Source organism: Pteronotus mesoamericanus, unplaced genomic scaffold (assembly GCF_021234165.1).
Source record: "Pteronotus mesoamericanus isolate MK-2021 breed Mesoamerican mustached bat unplaced genomic scaffold, CSHL_Meso_final scaffold_21, whole genome shotgun sequence".
Lineage (NCBI taxonomy): Eukaryota > Metazoa > Chordata > Mammalia > Chiroptera > Mormoopidae > Pteronotus > Pteronotus mesoamericanus.
The window spans coordinates 5,100,800-5,121,005 of NW_026555310.1; the positions used below are offsets into that span (position 1 = coordinate 5,100,800).

General features: G+C 45.1%; 1 protein-coding gene across 1 annotated transcript; it reads left to right on the forward strand.

Moving 5' to 3' along the window:
• The first annotated feature begins 663 nt into the window (after positions 1–663).
• FAM186B (family with sequence similarity 186 member B) lies at positions 664–18,270 on the forward strand. The gene is made up of 8 exons (XM_054591512.1): positions 664–759; positions 1,802–2,027; positions 7,943–8,125; positions 10,241–11,915; positions 12,412–12,604; positions 14,327–14,505; positions 15,209–15,394; positions 18,126–18,270. Exons 1-8 carry the CDS (start codon positions 664–666, stop codon positions 18,268–18,270), a joined length of 2,883 nt encoding a protein of 960 aa, XP_054447487.1.
• The last annotated feature ends 1,936 nt before the right edge of the window (positions 18,271–20,206 follow it).

Sequence of the window (20,206 nt, forward strand, 5' to 3'; positions counted from 1 at the left end):
CCTACTTTAATTCCTTATCTGCTAAATTGGAATACTTTTCAGTAGCACAGAAGAATAATTTGCATGTATATGTATTTTTAATCACATATTCATTCAACAAGTGTTTATTAAGTGTCTACTATGTGCCAGGCACTGTTCTGGGTTCTGGCCATACACCATTGTCCATTTTAACCATTTCTTTACAAAAGGCCTCGTGTAATGATGATCAGCTTCAGTAAGTGAGAGTGTTGATTGAGCCCTGATCCCTGGTGCAAATGCAAACATGCTCCCATTACTTATTGATTAGCTCTAATTTTTTAAAAGTTCTCTTTGGGAAAGAGCTTTTTCTGATTTATTTTTCCTATTTTTAGCCATTAACACTTAATCAGGAGCAAAACATTTAATGATTTTTTAAAAGCAACAGGTCAAGGTAATATATATTAGTATCGGCTAGATAATCAAGCAGATAGATGACAGGAAGTCATTCTCCTAATCAAACTGATGATGTCACTGGAGAAAAAGTCAGTTGGAACCTGATGTCTGGCAGTTACTGGGAGCTGTGGCTAGGCACAGGGTACTCAGGAACTGTCCTGGAGCTCTTAACTCCAAAGCAGACAACATCACATGTCCAGACTTGTGTACTAGAGACACAGGACATCTCTGTGACTGACAAAGTGATACAAAATGGAGAAAGACGAGCCCCCACAACTTGTGACCCCGGCATCAGTGAAAGCCATCATCTCGAGGATTACGGCTGCCCAGCTAACTCGGGCTCAGGAGGTAACCCTGTAGATGAGGGAGAAACTCTTCTGCGGGAGTCTGATGTAGCAGTTGGGGACTGATCCAGATTTGGGCAAGATCCAGGTCTGGGCCCTCAGGAGTCCTGGGATCCTTGGCAAACTAGGTTTGTAGACAGATTAGTGTAAAATATCCATCCACCTCCTAGACTTTGCCTCTCCAGGGCAGGCTAGAGTCAAACCACTCCCTGAGGCAAGGCTAGGCCCAGGAAGGGAACAGCCCATGGAAACTCCAGGATGACCCTAAGATACCTGCTGGCGGGGCGGAGCGGGGGGCGGGGTGGGGGCGGTCCTAGCAAGACAAGAGAAGGGCCTAGAGTTCATAATTGGAGTTGGTTCTTGGCAACCTGTCAGAATCTCTTAAGCTGAGCCCTAGAAGTTCACAGTGAAATGGCCAAAGGCTGAAATCATCCTGCTTGACAGCCTCTAGTAGTGCATTTTTTATGGGAGCCTCTGATCCTGAGTTTCTTGGAGCCTAATTTTTCCAGTCCTTTGCCTCTGGAGCCTTATGAGATGTCCAGACATCCACAGCAAATTCTTAAGTTCTGAAGATATGTTTGCTGTGGGTTTTTAGTATTCTTTCTCTAAACTGGTCTTTGCACGCGCGCGCGATATTTTTATTTTATTTATTGATGAGAGAGATTTGTTGTTCCACTTATTTATGCTGGTTGATTCTTGTATGTGCCTTGACTGGGCATAGAACTCGCAACCTTAAGTATGGGGACAGCACTCTAACAAACTGAGCCACCAGGCCAGGGCTCTGACCTTAATAATCAAAATGACAGTAATAAAAGTTACTTATTTTATGTGCCAGACACTGTCCTAAGTGCTTTACAAATATTAATTCACTTAATATTTACAAAAACCCTGTGACGTAGTTACTTTAATAATCCCCACTTTATAAATAAGAAAAAACAGAGGCCCCAGGAGTTTAAATGACTTGTCTAAGATCACACTACTAGAACATGGCATCTGGCTCCAGAGTTCCCTCCTCTAAACACTATCGTCTTCTGTCTTCCATGTAGGATATTTCTTCCCAACTCTCTGACATCCTGGACAATGTCAATTGTGTCATCAACCACTTCCAGGAAGAATTAGGATATGATTTAAAAGAAAAAGCAAAATCTTACCAGATGGAGCAAAAGGGAAAGGACAGATTCATCTTGTTGGAGAAAATTGCCTCCTTTTCCAAAGATGCTAAGACTAAAGAGAAGCACTTATACGAAATTCTCCACTGGCTGGGTGACTGGGGTGAGTCTGTAGGCTGGGTGCAGTCCTGAGGGCAGGTGCCTTCCAGCTTGTTCAGTCTCTTCCTCTCTCCATCCTTGGTCAGCATTCTCTGGCAGGGGAGTATAGCGTGGCGGGTGCAGAGGGAGCAAAAGACGTATCACAGTGCCCCTCCAGTGAAATATTCTCTCACTCATGTCACAACACATCACCTTCACTCCCCAGAATGGCAAGCATGTAACTGTCAAAAATATAACATTAGCTGCCATATGTGATGAAGCCTAATGCATGGGTCCATGATGATATCTCATTTTTTAACAAGATGGAAACTAAATTCAAACCCACCCTAGCTACTTTATTTTATTTTTAATTTTCCACCTTTATTGAGATGTGATTGACAAATAACATTGTGTACATTTAAGTGTACAATAATATACCTCTATGTTGTGAAATGATTATTACAATAAAGTTACTTAACACATCCATCATCTCACACAGTTACCTTTTATGTGGTGGGAACATTTAAGATCTACTCTTTTAGCAAATTTTAAGTATACAATACAGTATTGTTAACCATAGTCACCATGTTGTACATTAGATCCCCAAAATTTATTTATCTTATAATTGAAAGTTTGTACCCTTGGACCAACATCTCCCCATTTACTCCTACTTCCAGCCCCTGGGAACCATAAATCTACTCAGTTTCTATGAATTCAACTTGTTAGATTCTACACATAAGTGAGATGGTACAGTGTTGTCTTTCTCTGTCTGACTTATTTCACTTAGCCTAATATCCTCAATGTCCATCCATGTTATGGCAAATGACAGGATTTCCTTCTTTTTATAACTGAATAATATTTCATTGTATATACCACATTAAAATTTTGCTTCAATTACAGTTGACATTCAATATTATGTTAGATTCAGGTGTATAGCATAATGGTTAGAGTTAGACATTTACACAGTTTACAAAATGATTCCCTTGATAAGTCTAGTACCCACCTGACACCATACACAGTTACTGCAGTATTATTGACTATATCCCCTATGTTGTACTTTACATCCCCATGACTATTTTGTAACTTACAATTTGTACTTCTTAGTCCCTTCAACTTTCTCGCCCAGCTCTCCAACCCCTCTAACATCTGGCAACCATGAGTTTGTACTCTGTATCTATGAATTTGTTTCTGTTTTGTTTATTTTGTTTAGATTCCACATGTAAGTGAAGTCATATGGTATTTGTCTTTGACTTATTCCACTTAGCATAACACCTTCTAGGTCCATCCATGTTGTTGCAAATGGTAAGATTTTGTTCTTTTTTATAGTTGAGTAATATTTCATTATACCACATTTTATTCATTCATTCATTCATTCACCAACACTTAGGTGATTTCCATGTCTTGGCTATTATAAATAATAATTCAATGAACCTGGACATACAGATATCTCTTGAAGACAGTGATTTTTAAATTTTTTTTGATCACCCTCTTTTTTTAGATATATATCCAGATGTGGGATTGATGGATCATATGAGAATTCTATTTTTAATTTGAGACACCTCTATACTGTTTTCCAAAACGGTTGTAACAGTTTACATTCTCACCAGCAATGCACAAGGGTTCCCTTTTCTCCACATCTCACCAAAACTTATTCCTTGTTTTTTTTTCATAATGGCCATCCTAACAGGTAAAAGGTAATATTTCATTGTGGTTTTGATTTGTATTTCCCTGATGATTAGTGATGTTGAACATCTTTTCATGTACTTTTGGCAATTTGTATGTCTTCTTTATAAAAATGTCTATTTTTAAACTGGATTTTTTTTTGTTATTAGGTTGTATGAATTCCTTATATATTTTAGATATTAACCCCTTATCAAAAATATGGTTTGCAAACATTTTCCCCATTCTGTAGATTACCTTTTCATTTTGATCATTTCTTTTACTGCAGAAACTTTTTAGTTTGATGTAGTCCCACATGGTTTTTTTGTTTGTTTGTTTTTCTTGCTGTTGCTTTTAATGTCATATCAAAAAAAAAATCATTGTCAAGATCAATATCAAGAAGATTTTCCCCTATTTTTTCCTCTAGGAGTTTTATGGTTTCAGATTTTACATTTAAGTCTTTAATCCATTTGAAGTTAATTTTCGTGACTGGTATAAGATAGAGGTCTAGGACTTCTGATCAAGATGGAAGCATAGGCAGACACACTTTACCTCCTTGCACAACCATAAATAGCATTACAACTAACCTCAAGACAAAAAACACCCAGAAATGACAGAAAATTGAACCGTATGGAAGGAAGTTCGACAATGAAGGATTTAAAGAAGACATATTCATCCAGGCTGGGAGAAGGGGCAGAGATGAGGAGCTGGGGCAGAGAGGATGTGGCATGGCAGCAGGTGAAGTCGCGGTGACCAGGCAGTCGTGGCGGCGGCCAGAACAGGTGGCCCCACATCAGGGATACCCAAGGAACAAGCCCCATGCCAGATTCCACAGCCCAGGGTTCCAACCCAGGAAATTAAAGTATCACAACTCTTGGCTGTAAAAATCAGTGGGGGTTGGGGCAGCAGAAGAGACTGCAGGTCTCTCAGGAGAGTCCATTGAAAGGACCCACAGAGTCCTAGAATGTATGCAAACCCACCCATTCTGGGAATCGCCACCAGAGCAACAGCCAGAGAGATGCCAGTCACATAAGTGACCGCAAGCAGGGCAAGTATCGAACAAGACTCCGGCAGTCAGGCAGCGACATTACCCCGGCTGACCCCTCCCCAACATACAAAGCCACAAAGTGCTGAAGTGGGCTGCCCCACCCTGGTGATTGCTTAAGGCTCCACCCATACAATGTAACAGGTGCACCAAGACAGGGAGTCAAAGCAGCTCTACCTAATACACAGAGACAAACACAGGGAGGCTGCCAAATTGAGGGGACAAAGAAATATGGTTCAAATGAAAGAAGAGAACACTGCCCTGGCTGGTGTGGCTCAGTGGATTGAAAGCTGGCCTGAGCACTGAAGGGTCACTGGTTCAATTCACAGTCAGGGCACATGCCTGGGTTGCGGGCCAGGTCCCCAGTGGGGGGGGCACTCAAGAGACAACCACACATTGATGTTTCTTTCCCTTTCTCCCTCCCTTCCTCTCTAAAAACAAACAAATAAATAAAATCTTTAAAAAAAAAAAACAAAACAAAACCCCAGTAAAAGAACTAAGTGAAACGGAGGTAGCCAATCTATCAGTTGGAGAGTTTAAAACACTGGTAATGAGGATGCTTAGAGAGCTCACTGAGTATGGTAAAAGCATAAGGGAAGAAATGAAGGCTAAACTAAGTGAAATAAAGAAAAATCCACAGGGAATCAACAGTGAAGGGAAGGAAGCTGGGGTTCAAATCTATTAATTGGAACATAAGGAAGAAATAAACAGTCAACCAGAACAGAATGAAGAAACAAGAATTCAAAAAAATGAGAGAATAAGACGACTCCGAGACATCTCCAAACATGCCAACATCTGATCATAAGGAAGCCAGAAGGAGAAGAGGAAGAGCAAGAAATTGAAAACTTATTTGAAAAAATAATGAAAGAAAACTTTCCTAATTTGGCAAACAAAATAGACATACAAGTCCAGGAAGCACAGAGAGTCCCAACCAATCCCAAAGAGGACCACACCAAGACACATCATAATTAAATTGCCAGGGGTTAAAGATAAAAGAGAAAATCTTAAAGCAGCAGGAGAAAACCAGAGAGTAACCTACAAAGGAGTTCCCATGAGACTATCAGCTGATTTCTCAAAAGAAACTTTGTGGGCAAGAAGGGACTGGCAAGAAATATTCAAAGTGGTGAAAAGCAAGGACCTATAACCAAGATTACTATACCCAGCAAAGCTATCACTTAGAATGGAAGGCCAGATAAAGTGCTTCCCAGACAAGGTAAAAACTAAAGGAGGGCATTATCACCAAGCCCTTTTTTTTATAAAATGTTAAAGGGACTTATTTAAGAAAAATAAGAAGATCAAAACTATGAACATTAAAATGACAATAAACTCGCAACTATCAACAACTGAATCTAAAAAACAAAAACAAAAACAAACTAAGGAAACAACCAGAACAGGAACAGAATCATAGATAGGGAGATCATCTGGAGGGTTATTAGCAGGGAGGGAGGGGGAAGGAGGAGAGTGGGAGGAGAAGTACAGGGGTTAAGAAGCATAATTGGTAGGCACAAAATAGAGAGGGGGATATTAAGAACAGTATAGGAAATGGAGAAGCCAAAGAACTTACATGCATGAACCATGGACACAAACTAAGGTGGGGATTGCTGAAGGGAAGTGGGGTACTGAGTGAGCAGAGGAAGGCAAAGGGGGAAAAATTGGGAAAACTCTAATAGCATAATCATCACCATCAGGAACAGGACGAGTGAGAAGGAAGAGGAAGACCTGGACGAATGGATTGAGGTGATGGAGAAGGTGTTACCTCTCTCTCTCATCACCACCAAAGGAGGCATCGAGTCTCTCATTTCCCTTTGCTCCACTTTCAATAAAATATACTTTAAAAAAAGATAGGGGTCTAATTTCATTCTTTTGCATGTGAATGTCTAGGTTTACCAATATCACTTATTGAAGAGACTATGTATATTCTTGGCTCCCTTGTCAAATATTAGTTAACTGTATATGCATGGGATTATTTCTGGACTCTTGATTCTATTCCATAGGTCAATGTGTCTGCATTTTATGCCAGCACTGTGCTGTTTTGATTACTATAGCTTTGTAATATAGTTTGAAATCAGGTAGTATGTTTTGTTTTTCTTTCTCAAGGTTGCTTCAGCTATTTTAGGGCTTGTATGGTTCTATATAACTTTTAGAATTGTTTTTTCTATTTCTGCAAAAAAGTGCCATTCATATTGCATTGAATCTAAGATGGCTTTGAGCAGTATGAGCATTTTAACAATACTAATTTTTCTAATCTGTGAACACTGGAGTTTCTTTCCATTTATATGGGTCTTCTTCAATTTCTTTCACTAATGTCTTATAGTTTTCAGTGTAGAGATCCTCTACCTCCCTGGTTAAATTTATTCCTAAGTACTTATTGTTTTTGATGCTATTGTAAATGGGAGTTTTCAAAGTTTCTTTTTCAGATAATTCATTGTTAATGTATAGAAATGCAACTGATTTTTGTATGTTGATTTTGTATCCTGCAGCTTTACTGAATTTGTTTATTAGTTCTAACAGTTTTTTTTTGTGGCACACACTAGTTGTTTCATATGGGAACCCAGGGGTGTTACTCACAGTACTAAATGATCTTTACAGCATGGGTACTGGGTCAAACAACACTGATGTCAGCTGTAAGAAACCAGTATAGACATTTGGGTGTGGACCAGCTGCATGCAGCCCTGGAGCCAGATGCTACTCCCATTATCAGAGTTATCCCATCATGAGAGTCTACTATGAATTGTGGTAGATGCTGCAATATTGGAGGAAGGTGGTATAGGGATGTGCCCCACCCCCCTCACACTGCCTTTCCCCCTAGGAGCTCCCAGTTTAGTGGTTCTTCAGCTGCCCCCAAGAACTAAGCAGGGTTGTTAAATCCAGTTAATTCATTTAATTGTCCAGATATTGGATTAGGCAATATGGGGATAGAGTAATAAATAATAAGGCAGACACATCCCTGGCCTTACAGTACAACAATATTGTTTAATGCCTATTACATATTTTCTACATGGCAACCCTCATGTTGATCATTTTACATGTATGATCTCATTTAATCTCTTGTAATCCTTTTACAGGCAAGGATACTGAAGCTCAGGGGAATAACTGACAGGTCCAACATCACACAGCTAGTAAGAGGTGAAATCAATTTGACCTCAAAGCCTGATGTTTTCACCCCCGTGCAATTGGGCTGCTTGGGGCTCCCTAGAAGTCAGAGTTAGAACTATAACCTCCCACTCCCTCTCTAGGTGACAGTCTGGCCTATGAGATCAGGAACAGGACGAGTGAGAAGGAAGAGGAAGGCCTGGACGAATGGATTGAGGTGATGGAGAAGGTGTTACCTCTCTCTCTCATCACCACCAAAGGAGGCATCGAGTCTCTCATTTCCCTTTGCTCCACTCTCATTGAAGAACAAAAGAAAAGGGCACAAAGTAGGTTCCAGGAGTACCTGTGAGCGGCACTGGGTGGAGCAGATGCCATCTCAGGGGACAAGGTCCGGGGGGGCGGTCTTTCTGACTCAAGTGAAATACAAGCTTTATCTGAGATGGATGGGCAGTTGCTGAGGCATTGAACCTAAGCTGAGCATGGGGCAGCTCTGAGCTGTCCCTCAGCGCTGGAGGAAGGGGTGATGTGGAGACAGGTTCCCATTGGTGCTCCCTGGAGCTGTGGCCTCTTGAGACTTCTGGGGAACAAAGCTAGAAAGCTGGAAAGGGTGGAGTCTGTTGCTAGAGCCTGAGGTACATCCTTTCCTTACTCCAAACCTAGCCACACAGCCAGGAGTCTGGTGAGACAAGGCCAAAGGTTCCAAAGTCTACTCAACTGTGGCTGCTCCAGAAGTGGTCAGTCAACAATAAAGTTCAACCTTCAAATTTTACTCCTGTCAGCACTAGAGGCGCCTGAGATTACCTAACTCCTACATTTTGTAGATGAGAATATTAAAGCTCAAGAAGAGAAAGGACCACAAAGAAAGACTGTGGCAAAGCCAGGTCCCACACAGGTTTTTTGGCTTCTTAACCTTACTCAAAAGCAAGGGCTTCAGACAGATAGACCTGAGTTTGAATCCCATGTGCCTATTTGTGATTGTGTCTTTGGGCAAGTTACTTCATCTTTCTGAACCTCAATTTCCTCATATCCAAAATGAGGAGGATACTGCCCACTTTGTGGGGTTACACTTGGTACAGACATCTGGCACTATACTTAGAACATGCTCAGGGCTTAATACCCAATAGCTAACATTAGCGGTTTCCCACTGAGTCTCATGGCCAGGTTCCTTATCATCAAACAGGGTCCATAGCGGGGGGAGGGAGGAAGCAGGGAAAGGAGGATGAAAAGGAGACAATCTCTTCTACAATCCTCACCATATTATTTCTCCAAATATAGTTACTTACATACTTATTTCCTTGCCAGATTATAAACTCCTAGAGGGCAAAGGCTGTGTCTTATTCATTTCCTTTTAGGGATTAGTTACTGAGTACCTACTAGGCACCTGGTACTATGCTTGGCACTAAAGATGCTTTAAGTTAAATACTATGAATTAGATATTATGACTATCCCCAATTTTCAGAGATTCAGGCACTGAGAAGTTAGGAAACTTGCCCAAAGCAAGTGGTAAGGGTGGGGTTCAAACTCAAGTTATCTGATTCCAGAATCCACACACTGAATTACTAGGCTATTTGGCCTCTCTGACAATATTAGCTTGAGGTTAGCTTGACTTCAATGTCGTTTAATCCCATTATTTCCTTTAGCCCCCATCCAAAGTTAGCCAACAGTTTCTCCAGTGATGTTCATTGAATGAGCAAATGAATGGATGCTCCAAGATAATCACACACATGGCAGCCCTTCACATGGTAGATCCAAAGGGATACAACTACGACCATGACCCAGCCCTGAGGAGCTGACGTCTACGAAACACAGAGTGCACAATCTCTCTCTCTTTCTCCCTCTCTCTCTTTTTCCATATATATATATACACACACACATATATATGGAGAGAGGAGGTCCCCTGCTTTCATCAAAGTATCAAAGGAGTTTGTAACCCTTCAAATGGAAAAAGGCATTATTCATTAAAAAAAAAACAGACAAACGAGCAATTATAGGACCATGTGACAAATTTTCTATAAACACAGTCCAGTGCTAATAAAAGAGGGAAATAAAGTTTCCCACATGATCTGGGGTCTAAGTACCAGGTAGGCTTCCAGAGTTTGGATAATTGGGAAACACAGGTATTGAGGCTGCTAAGTGCATGATTAGAAAAATAACTTTACTCCAGGGAAATATGGAGGACCAGGAATACTCTGAATTGAGTTGAACTGGATTGAAAAGTTCCAGGCTCTTCTGGGCCCCACCGGTAAGCCCTGGGCAAGCTCTGAGCCTGGCAGAGATCTCTCCTGACAACTTTTCTCCTGGCCTTACATGTAGCCCCAGCTCCTTTCTTGCCAAGCTCTAGGAGGGGTGGATGGAAATTTGGCCAAGCAGCATCTGGGAAAGCAGTATAATCCTTGGGACCCATGGGAGGTTGTTGCCTTTGTTCTTTCTACTTCTTTTAGTGTCCAAACACACCTTCTGGCAAGGCTGGCAGGAACAAAGCCTGCAAAAATTTACATCCTACCCTCAGCCACTGAGCCCAGAGCAGATGCTCCAGGATAAGAATATGGCCTGCATGAAGGTTTCTGAGGTGAGGTCCATGCTGCAGGAACTCCTGGACTCCACCATGTTCAACCAGGGGGAGGTCAAGGCCATCAGGTACATGTCTGCTGTGGTGGAGAACCTCAACAAGGCCTTGATCCTCCAGCACAATGAGAACAGGGGCCTGGAGACCAAATACAAGCAACTGGAAACAGAGATGACCAAAGAACTCAGCAGCCAGAGGCTGTACTTTCAGCAGTCCCTGCAAGTCCTCAAGAGTAAGAGGGATGCCCTACTAAGGCAGGTAGAAATTCTAGGGGGAAAGTACCATGACCTTCTCCTGATAAAGCATGCCTTAGAGTTCCAGCTGAAGAAGGCTCAGACTGCTAGAGGTCAAGCAGGAGACTCAGCTGAGATCTTTGTTGACTCCCCAGGCCCCCCTGAGAGAGAAGCCATTCCAAAGAAAGAGGCAATCATGGAGGAAACCCCACTGGAACCCAAGAAGGAGGAGCAGTTGTTTTCACTGCTTTCCCCGGGTCCCATGGCTGCAGCTGGGGACAGTGGTGCCAGGTCTTCAACGTATCAACCACTTTCCACCATGACCATGAATTTGAGGATCGCAGATGTATATAGCAGCCAGGACACTGAAAGTCTTCAGTTTATGTTTCCATCTTCAGTGGATCACAAATTTCCTCAGATATGGGAAATACCAGTGGCAGAGAGCCTAGGTCATAAAATCAAAGACCAGAAGGACTTCTTCCAGGAAGCAGCCCAGGAGAAAGAAGGACTCCAAATCGAGTCCCATGGTAGAGAGCATCTGTCGCCAGAGAGCTCCAGGATGGTGGACTTGGAGAGCAAGGTGGAACACTGGGAAGAGGAACTCAACTGGGAGAGGCGGAGGCAGCAGTGGCTGGAGGAGGAGGAGATGTGGCTGCAACGGCAGCAGAAGTGGGCCCTGCTGGAACAGGAACACCAGGAGAAGCTGCGGCAGTGGGAGATGGAGAAGGAGGCAAAGGAGCAGCAGCAGAGATTGGTCCAGCCAGAAAAGGAGAAAGAGGACCCACAGAGGGACCTGGGGCAGCCAAGGGAAGATGAGGAGAGGAAGATTTTTGTGACCACCCGTCGATGGAGGGACTTGAAGAAGGCATCGCTGGCACCTCCCCCAAGACGGACCCAATCTGCTTGCCAAAGCAGAAGGCCACACTTGCCTAGGACCCCTAATACTCAGAAGCCCACCCTAGGAAATCAGAGGATCATGAGTTCAATCGAGTTTACCCAGAAACCATGGACTCACCAGGTTCCCACAAAGCCCAAGAAATCGGCCTCTGTTCCTGCCACAGGGGCATCCATCCAGAAAGTGACCCAGCCCCCTTTGCGTATATCCTCAGTGACTCTGAAGCGGAAGGTATATCATATGGACGTAGAGGCCCAGAGGAAGAATCTGCAGCTCCTGAGCGAAGATGCTGAGCAGGGGCTGCCCCGCTACCTACGCAGCAAAGCACGGGAGCTTACCACCACCACCATGGAGCTGACCGTGCTCAGGCTGCAGAGCCTGTGCCATAAGTATATCCTCTACAGATCCTTCCAGAGCCTCCGGTAGGTCCTCCCTGGCACCCACTGGGCACCCACCCACATCCACTGTAGTGTGTGGGAACAGTCAAAACCCAAGGGGAAAGGAGGAGCATGGAGCAAGAGGGGATGGGGAGAATCACCCCAGGCCTGAAAAAGTCCCCCTGAGGCCTTGGGCAACCCTGAAGAAGTGGGAGGTAGGATACTTAGACATTGTTATCCATGTAGTGGGTTTTTTCTCTAAGCTCGCTTCCTTATTTCTTCCTGTCTTCCTACTTCCTGGTCCATAACCCCACCTAATATGCCCCCTCATTTGCCTTACTTTGTTCCTTTTTCCAGCCCAGCCCCAAGGCTTCTCACCTGATACTGCCTCCCCCTTCTATGCTCCCTGTCTTCCTAGCTCTCACCAACCTCTGCTTCTCTTTTTGCTCCCAGGAATTACAAATGTGAAGTCATCTCTGGGTAATAGACTTGGAAAAAAGGAGGCCTGTTCACCCACGAAATGACTTCCCTTTCTCTCCAGACAAGAAGCAATCAACCACATACAAGCCATGCGAGAAGCTGGGGCTACCTACAAGGCCCAGAGTCTCTACACGTCCCTGAAGAACATTGACCACCTGCAGACCCTTCGCCTGCAGGCCTGGACGGACAAGCAGAAGGACCTGGAAGGGAAGCTCCAAGGGTGCCTAAGCAGTATGGTGACCATGTTCCCCAAGGTGGGTCTCTTGCCTGGTGACCTTTTCCAGAGTCAGCACAGTAGGGAGGGGACCAGGAAGTGAGCCAGTAGGAATGTGGCGTGTGGCTGGGGACAAGAGGGGGCAGATGGTAAATAAGAGAACAGGTTAAAGCCTCTGAACCAGGAAAAGGTGAAGGCAGGAGGCGCCTGAGTGGAAGGAAGGGCAGTTTTTCAATCTCCATTATGAGGGGAGAGCAATAGAGAGGGACTTTCAAAAAGAGCTATGGAAGAAAGACTCCTTTGGATAGGGAGTTAGCTGGACCCCGCAGTCCCAACTTTGCAGTGAGGTTCTTCCTCGCCTGTAGGTCTCTGCCCTGTCCCTATACGTTCTCCAGGCCTCGTCACAGCTGTCTTCTTCACCCTCGTATTAGGGACTTGCATTGCTTCTCTCAGGGGACAGCTCCCCCGCTTTCTAGATGCCAGGTCTCCCTTGTTTTCATGGAGCACCTCCTCCAGTCACTTCCTGGAGTGCCAGGCACATAAAATCACTGAGACCCTGGTTGTGTGAAAACATCTTTTTTTTAAAGTATCTACTTTCTCTCTTTTTTAAAGATTTTATTTATTTCCTTTTAGAGAGAGGGGAAGGGAGGGAGAAAGAGAGGGATAGAAATATCAATGTGTGAGAGATACAATGATTGGTTGCTTCTCACATGCCCTCAACTGGGGACCTGGCCCACAATCCAGGCATGTGCCCTGGCTGGGAATTGAACCAGCAACCTTTCAGTTTGCAGGCTGGTGCTCAATCCACTGAGCCGCACCAGCCAGGGCTACTCTCACTCTTAATTGACAGACAGTTTGCATGGAAATGTATGTGTAGGTTAGAATTCATTTTTCCCTCCTGATTTTGAAGACACTGCTTATTGCCTTCTAGGTTTTGGTGTTAATACTGAGAGTCCAAAGTCATTCTGAGTCCCACTCTATTGGGTTTGACTTATTTTTATTCTTTGAGGGCTGGCTTCAGTTTCTTCTACTCCTTCCTCTGTTACTGGGGTAGAGAAGCAGCCCGTGCTGACATGGTCCCCAAGGGGTTAGCCTACGGCTTGGAGGGACTGGAGAGTACCACAGCAGTGACTCAAAACCTGCTGGGATCTCCCGTAGGCTTGGGCCAGGATGTAAGCCCCCTGCACCCCGAACAGCAGTGGCCTAAGTCTGGGGGAAGCAGTGTGCTGAGGGACTCTGTGTCAGTGCCGGCAGCAGGCAGTTGGAAGAGCGCTGGCCATGGAGGTATCTCCCTACTCAGTTGCCCATCACCTTACACTAGTACTGATCATCTCGTGTAAGTGTCCTAACTTGCTAAGTTGGTTTTGAGGTTGCAATGGAAAAGGACCATAATGACTTCTTTTGGTGACTGTGAGGGTTTCCCCAGCTCCTTGCCCAGTGCCTGGGTGGAGGCTGATGAAAGATACCCAGAGCATTCCAGGCACAACCCGGCTCCATGTCATGAACGTTGCAAGTGCCTCAGGAGTTCCAGCTGCTCTGGCTTCCCTTGGTTTTTTCCTTTGCTGTTTTACCCAATGTCCAGATTCTCCACAGCAAAGGAGATAACAGGAACTGATCTAATAAGTAAGAATTTAAAGGATTTCTAGAAAATTTGATACTCTGGGATTCCAGGGGCTTCTACCCTGAGTTAGGCAATGCCTCCTTTTGCCCTCCAGAGGGATAACTTCCCATCTCCCTGATGCCTCTCTGCTGGTTCCTCTAGCTCCAGCTGGAGTGGAACATTCACCTGCATACCCCTGTGATCACCTCCCCAAAGTCAAGAAAAAGCAAGCCGCCCCCCTCCTTACTCCGGCGTGTCCACTCCAGCAGCCCCTTCTGCAAGCAGCCCCCAGAACACCTTCCATCCAAGCACCAGGAATGTGTGTCCCTGCGGATGGCCCGGTAGGTGCAGGGAGCAAAGTGTGCAGTCACCTGGATGGATGGTGGGGCAGGGAGCAGGGGTGGCCAGACTGGGGATGCTGACAGCTCCTGAAGGGCACAAACAGGCAAGGCTCACCCCAGGCGTTGCAAGGTACCTGTTTTCTCAGCTGCCCTCCTCAACTCTGGCCATTGGCTATGGTGGGTGTGTATGTGCCTGCAAGGGTGTGTGGACTTCAGGGGCCAGTCTAACCAAATGTTTCAAACTATGCAACAGAAAGATTCTGAGGACCCACAGCTGAGAATTTACAGCCATCTCTACTCTGAGCATTGGTCTAGCACCTGCCATTGTCTTGTCCATAAAAACAAGCCCGATCCTTCCTACCATGTGACCCTGTGCTCAGAAAGAGATTCTGTGAGCCTCTAGGCAGGCAAAAAGACCCACATCTACACCCACCCTTAGTATGGTCCAGTTCAGTGCTTCAGCCCCAGGACATGTGACTGGGGGAGGCTCCTCAGCCAAAGGAGCCCCGGAAAAGTGAGACTTAGGGTTAATGGGAAGAGAGGTAACAAGGAGGGCAGTGACAACTATTTGAGAAGGAAAGTGTCTTGAGACTTGTGGCCCTGGAGAGCTTTTGGCTTGTCAATCTCTTTTTTTTTTTTCCTGCCTGTCTAACTCTTTGTCTCTTTTTTTTTACACTTTCCATCCTTACCCTTCCACCCTCAGACAACGGGGTAACCAGATTGAGGCTGTTTGGAGAACTGACGTGGCCTCCTCCAGTCACCCAATAGAAAAGAAGACCCCAGTCAGCCTGTCCTGGGACCAGCTCGGGGGGTGCCCAGATATCCCCCGGCTGTTGGCACTGGATGTCCATTCCTCATACCATAAAAGCTTGATGTCCCTCAAGGCCCGGTAAGGTGCAAGCAAGGCTGGGTGGTTAATCTGGATTCAGGGAGACCTGCCCGCCAAGGGTGGGGGCCAGAGTACACACTGTCTCTGTCCAGAGGCCCAAGAGGTCTCTTTCCAATCATTAATAATGACCTCATGTATTATGCTACGGCAGGCAGAGCGATGCTTGTCTGCCTCATCAGCCATCAGCTTGGGTCCCCACGCCAATACCCGTCTAGTTTTCTCAAAGGACTTTCCATGGTGTCTCAGAAGGTCACTATGGAAGTCTTTCCTTCTATTTGTTTCCTGGGCTGCCAATGAATTACTCAGGAGTCATATCTCACCCTAGGTCTGGGGTTGTTTTCAAAGAGAGCCACGTGCGGGGTAGATCAATGAAGGAGACAAAGAATTGCATGATAAACCTGAAACATGGGCTTGGGCCTGTCTTTGGCATTGTTATTTCCTTAAGGCCTTCAAGAACTGTCCCTGGGAAGAGGAGCTGAGGGGAGGGAGGGAGGTCTCAGTGGACCAATAATCAGCTTTCTGGTTAGGCATTTCAACTCTCCTTTGCCTCTCTTGGCTTGAAGCTGTCACTATTGAAGACTCAAGGCCCTTTCAGGCAGCCTTTCTAGATAACCAATCCCAGCTGCCTCCTGTGGCCCCGACCTGCCCCAGTTATAGGTTTCGACAGGGAGAGGGCACTGATGCCTGCCAATCTAGACCTAACCAGAACCAAAAGCTTTAAGAGGCTGGTGCTGCCGCTGTCCTTGAGACAGAGACTTACATAAGGCAGGATAGCAGGGCAGCATCAAAGAAGGCTGGTCTTTAGCTAGGCTTCTGCTCTGAAGTGGGCCTGAGAGTCCAGCTGGACATTAGCATTATAGCCTACCTAGGACATGGATAGTTTCCGGAGAGTTTCCAAGGGGCGTGTGTATGTATATTACTGTTGTTGTGAATTGATTTGGATACAGCATACACAATTAATTGAAAACACCAAAACAACAATGTGGCAAAATGAAGTAACCCAGAAGTCTAATGGGGCCCCAACCTACTGAGATTTGGCTAAACTTGTCCAAGGTGCCCCATGGTGCTGTCTCTCCTGAGCTCCTTCTCTTCTCCCTCTGTATCCCTGCCAGTGTCTGGGCTCTACTTGGCATCTGTTTGAATCGGAGGCCTCCCAACCCCTTTGTTCTTCCCACACATGCAAATATGTGTACATAAATACCAGGGGTACATATTCCATTTGACCCCAAGCATTTCATGATGCCACTTTTGGAAAATTTAAGGGGGTGATGCGTTAAGGGATTCACAATGAACAGCACCAAACAGAGCCTCTTTACTCCCCCTCTCTTCAGTGTAACATGCAGAATTCAAAAACTCCTTCCTGTCTCATGCAGAGCTGTTCCACCCACACCCAGGCCTCCCCTGGGATCTCAGCTTCAGGCTTAAGCACTTATCAAAATATTGTTCCTAGCAAAAACAGCTTCCCCTTTCCAGGGAAACTCAGGTGAATACAATTTTCTTCCCCGCTTTCCAACTCTATGTAAGTTTATTCACTTTATCTCACGAACAGGTATAGAGGCAAAGCCCTGCTTCTTCTGTTTTCTTTTCCTACATCCCAGGTTGGCACCACCTACCAGTGTGGCAGGCTGGTCCTTAACATTTCAGTGTGGGGGCTCCCGGGGTTGTCTTGGGGTCTTGTTATTGTGGCATGAGGCTCTGCAACTCTTCAACAAAAGTTCTCTCCCACTGCCCAGGCTACTGCTGCCTCCGGGGTAGGGGGTGGTCGTGTTGCTTCTTCTGCGAGTACCCTGAAGACACATTCTGCCCCCACTCCCGAAAGTGCAGCTTTTCTCTGGCCACCTGCCCCTGGCCCACCATGAGTCCTCAAGTCCACCTGCTGTGTGGCTCCAGGTCACTCACCTCTTTGTGATGTTGCTGTCCTCACTGGCTCCCCTGGCCGTGCTGTCCCCTTCACAGCACCGTCTAGTTTCATAACTAGGACCACCGACCTCACACGGAACTGCCCCATTTTCCCAATCTGCCTGGCACTGACAGCCTGTCTCATCTCAGGCCTGCTGAGGTATCCTCTCAGCATGTGCGGAAGGGCTATTCATCTTCCCTCTGTGGTTGGGGGCACTAGGAGGACCATGTCCCTCAAAAACCAGCAGACCTCCTTCAAGATCTTTTTGTGCTTTGCCTCACAAGTGTCTACCCTGGGCTCTCTCTCTAACAGGTAAGATAACTACGTGTCTGCACACACCAAACGCTGTCTGCAGTTGGAGAAGAATCTTAACCTTCACCCTAGCTGCCCTCCCTTGTTCAGGGCCTATTCCTGCACAGCTGAAGTTCACAGTGGCTCACGTGTGTGCACCAAGATGCAGCAAGTGCAAACTTACACAGATATCCAACATGCTGCAGACAGAGGAGAGGGCTTACAATTTGGTTTCTGGGAAGGAGATTAGATGGCAATGGAGATGGGTAGGAAGAAGCAGGGAAGAGTAAGAGGAAGGAAGTGGGAAGTATTATGTGATGTGAGACAAGAGGCAGACTCACAATAACAGAAGCAGAGCCCCTGGGATGTGGCAGAAATGTATGGTAAGCAGTTCTATGCTCAGGCCACGTCTGGGTCCAGCCCGGGACTGGTCTCCCAGAGAAGACCTGGGAAACTGTTGGGTGGCCTGTGTGGGGGCATTTACATCCGGGGGCCTTGTCTTTGCTGCTCCCCGACCTGTAACTGCATTAACTCTTTCAGTGTCTCAGCAACCCAAAGAAAGGAATGCCAGGAGCCCTCAGATGAGTCAGCTGAACTTGTCCAGGAAAAGTCAAGTGAGCTGCTCCCTGGAACCCTAAAAAGCCAGAAGGATCGAGACAACCACAGTCGCCACTCCATCCCTTAGCCAGTGATTCTCAAATTTTAAGGTGACTAAAATTACACAGGAACTTGTTCCAAATTCAGGTTCCCAGCTGGTGTTTTTCAACAACCATCAGAGGTATTAATGTTTGCGGACAACCTAGAACTTTGAGAAACTCTACTTTCCTCCACTCCCCAAACTGTATATTTTTCATTAAATAGAAATATTTTTATTTTTAAATTTTTCTGTCTCATTGCTGAAACCCACACCTTCCCAACTGAGTTTTGGAACCAGGTCCATGACCACTTTACCACTGGACACCAATCAGAGAAGATTCCCCAAGAGTTGCCTCTGTCCTTTGGGAGCCAAGAAGCTGAGACAGCCATAAGTAGTGCCTGACACGCAGTAGGGGTCAGGAACACTTGCATTAATCAAAGATACAGGCAAATAAGTAACTGCAATACTGACAATAAGCATGAAAGCACAGAGGATAGAAACAAAAGGAGATACTGCGTGTAAGTCAGAGACAAGTGTCACTGTGTGGGAGGCAAAGACAAGTACATTTCTGATGAGAGCACAAGCGGCAGCAATGGAGACACAGAGGTTCCAGATCTACATGGTGTAGGCTAAGGAGGCCATCAGGGCAACTGTCTGTCAGTTCAGTTAAGATGCTACTTTCCTCAGTTCATTCAGCTAAAGGGCACTGTCCCACCCTCACTGTTCCTAGCACATAGCCATCTGTCTCTTCTCTCACTGGGCCTCCGCCCTCCCCTCCCTTCTTCACTCATCCAGCCAGACCCGGCCCGAGACCAAACAAAATAGAACATTAACTGGGAAATGACTCTGTCCTTAGAGAACTCACAGTCCCCTGATTGTTTCTTAGGAATGGTGCCCATCTTTGCTTCCAGGTTAAGGTTGAGAGTCTGGAAGGAAGAAAAGGATGTAGGATGTGAACAGCTGGCTCTTGGATGATGTCAAAGTAGGATGTGACTTCTGAGCCACAGTTTAACATACTTCAAGGAAAGCCTGGTGGCGGGGAGGAAGGGGAGAGGCATTCCTGAGGCAGGTCACATAGTACAGCTGTGGCAGCAAAGGGCCCCTTCTAGCCTTTCAGGTCCCAGGCTTATTCTTTTTTGGAGGTCTCACACCAATTGCATCCAACATTAAAATACCTTCATACTCAATGTATTGTTTTAAATAATTTGAAAAGGTTTTTTTGTTTGTTTGTTTGTTTAATCACTTTGCTGTGGAAATTAACCAGCTATGAGTGTTTTTAATGTGTAGTTGACTGTGACTTTTCAGCAATCATCATGCATAGAGGTGAAATCTAACAAGTTCTGTAAATGTAATGAGAATATTTTGAATATTAAATTTGACAGTGTAATGAAACTGGCAATATTGTTTTATAAACATTTAATTTTATATACATGTTTTTTATATTTTTCTGTATTTTGAAACCAATAACATTTTTTTGAATCAATAACATTTTTAAGTGTATTGTATGTTCTTGGAACTGTGCCTAAGGAGCCTAGTGGCTAAACCTGCTCTGGTGATGGAAGATTTTGACTTTCTGCATGTCCTCTAGCAAGCTCTCTGTCAAGCAAGCAGAGTATCTAATAGGTTCTTCTGCTTTGCCAACAGTTAATCTCCTTAAAGGCAAAGAAGGCCTGGATGGCCCAAGTTCAGATGCCAAGAGGGTTGGAAACCAAGGAGGTACATAGATATATATGGTGCTTTTTCTAGCAATGAGCTTCTTTTAGCCTATACACATGACTCATTTATTTTTTCAGAGCGAACTTGATGTTTTTGGTCAAACAAGCTATTACCTCTACCCTCCAAAGAAAGAAAGAAAGAAAGAAAGAAAGAAAGAAAGAAAAGAAAACTCAGGGAGGCCAAGGCATGGAAAGGAACATTTCTTGGCATATTTCTTCAAGCCGCATTTGGAGCTGGCCAAAGCTCTGCTTGTCTGGGAGCCTCCAAG

Excerpts from the sequence above, each read along its gene's own strand:
- FAM186B (XM_054591512.1), top strand. The coding sequence starts at position 664 with ATGGAGAAAGACGAGCCCCCACAACTTGTGACCCCGGCATCAGTGAAA. Across the intron at positions 2,028-7,942 it reads CCACTGGCTGGGTGACTGGG|GTGACAGTCTGGCCTATGAG; the intron begins GTGAGTCTGTAG and ends CTCCCTCTCTAG. Across the intron at positions 14,506-15,208 it reads GTGTCCCTGCGGATGGCCCG|ACAACGGGGTAACCAGATTG; the intron begins GTAGGTGCAGGG and ends TTCCACCCTCAG.